The sequence below is a fragment of the Macrobrachium nipponense genome, chromosome 36 (assembly GCF_015104395.2).
Source record: "Macrobrachium nipponense isolate FS-2020 chromosome 36, ASM1510439v2, whole genome shotgun sequence".
NCBI classification, from domain to species: Eukaryota; Metazoa; Arthropoda; class Malacostraca; order Decapoda; family Palaemonidae; genus Macrobrachium; species Macrobrachium nipponense.
Window position 1 is genome coordinate 56,847,996 of NC_087220.1, and position 7,109 is coordinate 56,855,104.

Here is a 7,109-nt window from a genome sequence, read left to right on the forward strand (position 1 = left end):
TAGATAGTGTTTCTTCATGTCGTTCGAAACAGGAATACACATTGACTCTAGTGTCTTCTTCTTGTCCCAATGCTGATTTAGATGAAACTGCAGAGGGCGTAGGTTCAGTCTTCCCAAGGAGACAAACTGTTCTAGCGAGGAAAAGGTCCCCAGCAGACTCATCCACTTCCCTCGCAGAGCACTTCTGTTTCTTTAGGAAGTTTCTTATTTTCTCTAAAGCTTGTTCCGTTCTCAATGTGGACGGAAAGCCCGAAAAACCTGACTCTGAATCCTCATCCCCAAGTACAAGATTTCCTGGGATGGGATCAGTTGGGATTTCTGGTGGTTTATCAGAAGGCCTAGGTCTTCTGATAATCGAATTGTTTTCTGAAGATTCTCCAGACAGTTGGCGTAGGAATGGGCTCTGAGGAGCCAATCGTCCAGATACAATGAGGCTCTGATGCGTTTCTTTGCTGTAGCATTGCTGCTACGTTGCTCATAAAGTTTTGTGAAAATTTGAGGTGCGGTATTTTAGACCGAAACAAACAAAGAGCTCGGAATTGAAACAAATGTTTCTGTCTTGTAAACAAATCTTAGGTACTCTCTGGAGTTTGGGTGGATCGGGACGTGAAAATAAGCATCCTGGAGATCCAACGAAAACCACCATCCAGTCGTCTCGTCTGACTGCAGCAAGAACTGATTTCGTTGTCTCCATAGTGAATTTTGTTTCTTCACGAAAAAATTCAGGGAACTCACGTCCAAAAATCGGTCTCCATCCGCCCGAGTTCGTGGGACCAGGAATAATCGATTGTAAAACCCCGGAGACTCCAGGTTCTGAACTCTTTCTATTGCTTCCTTTCTGAATTAGCATAGAAACCTCTTGTTGTATCGCTAGAGTCTTGGACTCCTCTCTGTACTTGGCTGACAGATCGATCGGTCTTTCTGCTAAGGGGGTTTTTCCAGAAAGGGATCTTGTATCCTTCTTTGAGAAGCTGAATAGACAAGGATCTGCTCCCTTTTTCTCCCATGTTTGCCAGAAAAAATTTTTGAGTCTGGCTCCTACCACTGTCTGAAGAAGAACTTTGTCAGACTTTATTACTTCCTCCTCTGAAGCCTCTTTTCTTGGAGTTTTTTGTAATAGGTTCTTGCATTCCCTCTCCTGAGGGATCTACCTCGAAAGGCCGAGAACTACGTGGTAGAGGAGTGGTTTCTTTAAGTTTCTGTCCTGCAAAACTTGACGGAACAACTCTCCTTGCTGCTTTAGTCATCAGATCTTGTGTCGCTTTTTGAGTCAGAGCTGAGGATACTTCTTTTACCAAACTATGCGGAAAAAGATGAGTCGAAAAGGGGAGCGAAAAGCAGTCCGCTCTCTGAGTGAGCGTTACTCCACTCGAAAGAAAAGAACAAAATTGGGCCCTTTTCTTCAAGATTCCAGCTGAGAAAAGGGCTGCTAGCTCGTTCGACCCGTCTCGAAGCGCTTTGTCAATGCATGACATAAGGTGAACGAGTTCTTCCGTTTTGGTAGACTTCAAGTTTTCAATTTTCTTTCCCAACGAACCCAGAGTCCAGTCTAGGAAGTTAAAGACTTCGAAGGCTCTAAAATCCCTTTGAGGAGGTGGTCCATTTCAGAGGAAGACCAAAACACTTTCGTCTTCCCATGGCCGTCCGACGAGAAGAGTCCACAAGACTAGAGAAGTCCCCATGGAAGAAGCTGGAACTCCCAAACCTAGGACTTCTCCAGTGTCGTACCAGATGCTGGATCTGGAAGCTAATCTGGCCGGAGGAAATGAGAAAGCTGTTTTTCCCTGGTCTTTCTTAGAGTCCATCCATTCCTTCATTAATTTCAAGGCTCTTTTCGAAGAGCGTGATAATACCATCTTCGTAAAGTCGGATTCTTAGAAGCCTTCCCTAAAGTGAACTCTGAAGGTGGAGAACGAGGGGCAGCTGGCACAAACTTTCTGGAAAAAGTTCCGCAAAAAAACTTTCATAAGCCTTTTAAGATCTGCTGAAGGTTGTAGATCTGTTTGATATTCTTCCTCGGAAACGACTTGCATCTGATCAAAAGGAGAATGGGGGATGTCTTCATTCCTTTCTTCTGATTGAGACACAATGATTGTAGCGATGTCATGTTGCGTTTGTGCATCCTGCTGTCCAGTTTCTTGATGCCTGGAGTCTTTGTCGTCCAGTACCTTGATGCCTGGTGTCCTGGCATCCTGTCTCATGACGATTTTCGTTATCCTGGCGTCTTGCTCAAACGTTTTTCTTCCACTGGGCGTCTTGCTTCAAGACTTTTTTTCGTCGCTGCGTCTTGCTCAAGACGCGTTTTTTTCGTCCTGGCGTCTTGCTTCAAGACGTTTTTTCGTCCTGGTGTCTTCCTCAAGACTTCTTTCGTCCTGGCGTCTTGCTTCAAGACGCTTATCGTCCTTGCTGTCTTGCTTCAAGATGTTTTTCTCCTGGAAGTCTTGTTTCAACGTTTTTTCTTGCTTTCGCCGACGCTCGTCTGTTTTTTTTCGTGTCAGGCGTGTGCTTTAAAAAGTTTTTCGTCCTGGCGTTTAACAGTAAGAGTAGCAGGTTGATATGACTGCATAAGAGAGGAGAGTTTCTGCTTAAAATCTTGCAGTACGGTGGAAAACTGTGGAGCTTCTTGCTGCTGGGAACAGACTAGAGGAAGTTGCAAAGTCAATCTCTCTCTCTTCATTCTGTTCGTCTTGAGATGAAAGGCCTGAAGAACGCCAATCCGAAGGAGGAGCAGGAGCATGCACTGAAGGCATCCAATCGTCGATGCTTCCTTTACTCCTACCAAAGACGACGGCCGCCTGTGGCGGTATCTTACGTCTTATATTGGTAGGAGAGCAAACATCGAGACGAAAGAAGCGAAGAACAGGAGTTGTAGCACGCACCGAAAGTCTCCCTTCGTCCGATCCTTCCTTACTTCCTGCCAAAGACGACGGCCGCTTGTGCGACATCATGCGTCTTGATTTGGCAGGAGAGCAAGCATCGGAATCGAAAGAGAAACGATCCGGAGTTTGCAGTTTGCACCGAAGGTTTCCCCCTTTCCAATATTTCCTTGCCTCCTACCAAAGACGATGGTCGCCTGTGCGACGTCTTACGTCTTAATTTGGTAGGAGAGCAATATCGGAACCTGAAGGGAAGCGCTCGGGGCTGCTCCAATGACTACATCCTGGACGCTCTTGACGTATATCGTCCTGGCGTCCAGTATCAAGACGCTCGGCGTCCTGGGATTTCCTTTTAATGGGTCTGGATTTAGAAGTCTGACGCCAGCCCCGTCTGGGTACTGCGTCGTCAGAAGACGAAGAAAACACTTTAACCTCGCCTTTTCCTATAGCGAGGGTGAGCGTCCTGGGGATCGTCTACAGGTACGCTCGAGGGACGACGCTCGGGAGCTAAAACCTCTCGCCTCCCTTCGTCGGTCGACTTTCCTTCTCACAGGGGTTGGTGAGCTTGGAAGAGGTCTAGACTAGGAGCACGACAAGTCCGAGCGGCCGCACCCTCCACTGCACTTGCACTAAATTTCACTATTCACTTTAATATCTCTCATATTAGACCATAATTTATCCCTGTCTTGTGCCAGGGATTCTACCCGTTGACCAAGGGCTTGAATGGCCGTCATCATGTCCTGTAATGATGGACTTTTACCTGTTTCTGAAACTGGATTTGGTAATGATACAACAGGAGGAGGATCCAATAGGATTATCGAGGGATAGAAGAAACTATCTATTCCTTGACTGTCTATGGAGGAGCGAGACAAGGTCTTCTTCGCTCTCCTTATCCTATCCTTCTCTAATTTACGCACCATAGCGGTAATATTCAAAATCCATTCAGTCTCAGGCAAGCCCACACAATTCATCACATTCTATCACCTATCTCACAAACTTTTCCTCTGCATTTACTACAAATAGAATGAGGATCTAAAGAGGATTTAGCAAGTCTAGTCTTGCAACCTTTCACACACATTCTCAAACTTGAAGCAGAATCAGACATGAGAAATCAAAAAGAGATAAAAAACAAGCAAAGGTCAAACCAACAATATCGAAACGAAATCAAAATCCAATCAAGCGAAAGCCAAAGCCAAAGTGTACTTCACCAAATAATACTGCAAAAGACAACGGGCTATAACGAGCGAAGTTCCAACGATGTCACCGTAGCGGCGGCAGGGAAGATCTGAGGAATAGTTGGTATGGTGCTACGTACCTGGTAGAGGGCGCACAGGTGGTGCACCTGACTACCCAATCGGCGATTGCCGCGAGTTTTGAAATTCTGCCGTGACGTCAGGGACGTAAGCTATATATATAACTACCAGGTGAGTTAGAATGTTTGAAATTTTCGCTTTTTTCTTATAAAAGTCAAAACATAATTATAATTACTTTATTTGTACTTTTATTGTTGATTTCTACATCAAGGATCGTGGTCCTACCCCTAAAAGTGGTGTTAATACCCTCAGTGTGACACCAGATAATGATGTTGATGGCGTGACATGAGACAATGAGGGCAGCTGAAAACAATTTTCGTGTTTTTCTTTCAGCACACTCCTGGCCTTCGCTAATTTTGCTAGCCATAGTTGCTGAGTAGCCTTCTTGATCTTAGGTAACTTCGGCATTGCTATAAGTTCACTAAGAAGTTATAAAAACAACGTAAATAGCTAGTAACCAAACGCAAGTGCCTACGTGCATGTAACCGCTTTGACGTCTGTGGCGTAACCGAGTCATTCTCCGAGTCTCGCTTATAAATAACCACTCTGAGCAGCTCGCTTCTCGCCCAGTGTCACACTACCTTTCATTGCTACCAGATGTATGAGAATTTTGAAAAAAAAATCTTAAAAAATCGCTGTATATATGCAAAAATAAACACACAAAAACGATTCTGTCAAACTCAAGTCATACAGACGACGCAGTTACGATGACGTCATCATTTAAAAACCGTTATATCTTCATTATTTGTGAAAATAATTGGCTGAAACTTCTGGAAAGCATGCACGGCATGTTTCTGCATAGATAAAAGTACGTAATAACTATTTTTTATTTTTTCAAGTTGACATGTCATCCGCCATAGCAGACGGTCCCCTTAAGACCCAGTGAGAATTACAAATTCAAGCATGTCATCTATTTTTGGTGGAACTGATATAACAAGCCATTACAGTCCTACACTATACACTTGTCAACCTTGTTGGTCATACATAAAGAACTTCAATGGAAAATGGTAGGGCTGATTAATTTGTTAATACAGAATGTATCCGTGTTTATAGTACCAGCCCCCAGGGATGATTGAAGGCTGTGTGTAGTAAAAGCACCTTGGGGATAATGAAAAAACATGGGCAAAGACAAAATATCACACAAACCACAATCTAAAAAAAAAAAAAAAAAAAAAAAAAAAAAAAGCAGTAAATATTCCTGGCAGGAACTAAGCCTCTGTACAAGTATTCAGTTTTAAGTCTAACAGGAACCAGGCAACAGTAGTATAGTCTTAGTTTAAGCAACGGGAATATAGCGGTATCACAGGACATGGATAAAAACAAACAAAAAGCAGCAAATACTATTCCAGTCAGCGACTGGCAGGAACCAGGCTGAAGTGGTAGTCTTTCATTTTACCCTTTGTAAAAACTGAACATGGCTCTAAGACCATCTCGCCATTTCCTATTCTGCCCTAACTGCAGCAAGCTGACCAAAAACCGACACAACTAGATTAGGACACGAGCTACTCAAACATCAGCACGCACATGGTGGGATTCTTTTTGCCAAAATTTCCTTGAAGCAGCTGCTTGCAACCTCCAAGCACAAGGGACAGATTTGGACGGCAAGTGATAGAATAAGTTTAGTGGTTTAGAGGGTTCTTAAATGTGACGCTGATAATTACTGTACAGAATCTTACAGTAATTAGGACAAACTCGTCAAGTAATCTTCTCCCTTTTTCATACAGACACTCACAAACCATTTGGATACCTATCCAACATGCCTTTGCAAGATCAAGTATTATATATCAAGAGCCAACAGGAAAGATGAAAAACAGAAGTACCTAGCGCTTTCGTGTATTCTTGACACACCTCATCAGGGTACAATATATAAAAGAATGAAAAATAGCTTCGAAATATCATTTTCATTCTTTTATATATTGTACCCTGATGAGGTGTTGTTCAACGAATACACGGAAAGCGCTAGGTACTTCCTGTTTTTCATCTTTCCTGCTGGCTCTTGATATACAATCTTCACGTGTTACTTGTGATCGTATAACATCAAGTATTATGAAATATTACACTACTAATTGTTCCCCAGAACAGTGCTTGCAAATAATATAAACAGCCCAAGAAAATTTTTAAAATATAGGTTTTCAATATACAAACTGCCCAAAAAACTTTAAATGGTAATATTAAAGTAGACAGCCCAAGAAACTGGTGTTAATTATAAACTGCTAACTGGTAATATTAATGTCAACAGGCCAGGAAACTGAGTTTTTATAGCAACATTCATGTATAATGTAAATATGGATGACACATTGCTGTGAATTTTAATCCTTGACACACGCTCGGCTTTAATTTTGACAACGTTCACACACCACTGCCTAAAATTTGCAAATAAGAATGACACCTACATACGCGATGAAAAATAAGCTACACCAAACAATTCTGTGTGTTTGTCTTGAGTATGTAAACAGCCATTGCATAAACCCCTAGACCTACTTATGTTTTTGTGAATGAACCTTCCTTTTCTAGGCCTACTTCTACAGTTGGTCTAATGTCTGCCTAATTAAATTTTGTGAATGAATCTACATTTTCTAGGCCTACTTATATTTGTGAATGAGCTCAGCTTACCAACCTCTCCATCAAGAAGGGGGGAGGGGGAGAAGATTACTTGAGGGCACACCAACTACCATAGGGTAGGGTAGGGGCTTAAATAATTTTGCAAACCTTAGTCAAAGAATTTGAAACATTTATTCGTTGTTTAAAAACAACTTTTAAATGCCTTACTAAATCAACATCTCGGTTTAAACAAAGGTAACATACCATAATTCTTATCTGGCCTAAGGTTAAGGTAGGCTATTGTAGCCTAACCTAGTAGGTTAGGTTGATTGCAATTTAAAGCACATGAAAAATATCAAAATTTAAATTCTAAAAGCTT

General features: G+C 42.3%; 1 protein-coding gene across 1 annotated transcript in view; it reads right to left on the reverse strand.

The window, feature by feature from the left end:
- LOC135203461 (ornithine decarboxylase antizyme 2-like) overlaps positions 1-3,796 on the reverse strand; it is a 16,880-nt gene extending 13,084 nt beyond the window's left edge. The window contains exon 1 of the mRNA XM_064233186.1: positions 3,637-3,796. Within this exon, the coding sequence (XP_064089256.1) occupies positions 3,637-3,796 (160 nt within the window). The remainder of the gene's footprint in view (positions 1-3,636) is intronic.
- Positions 3,797-7,109: the final 3,313 nt, after the last annotated feature.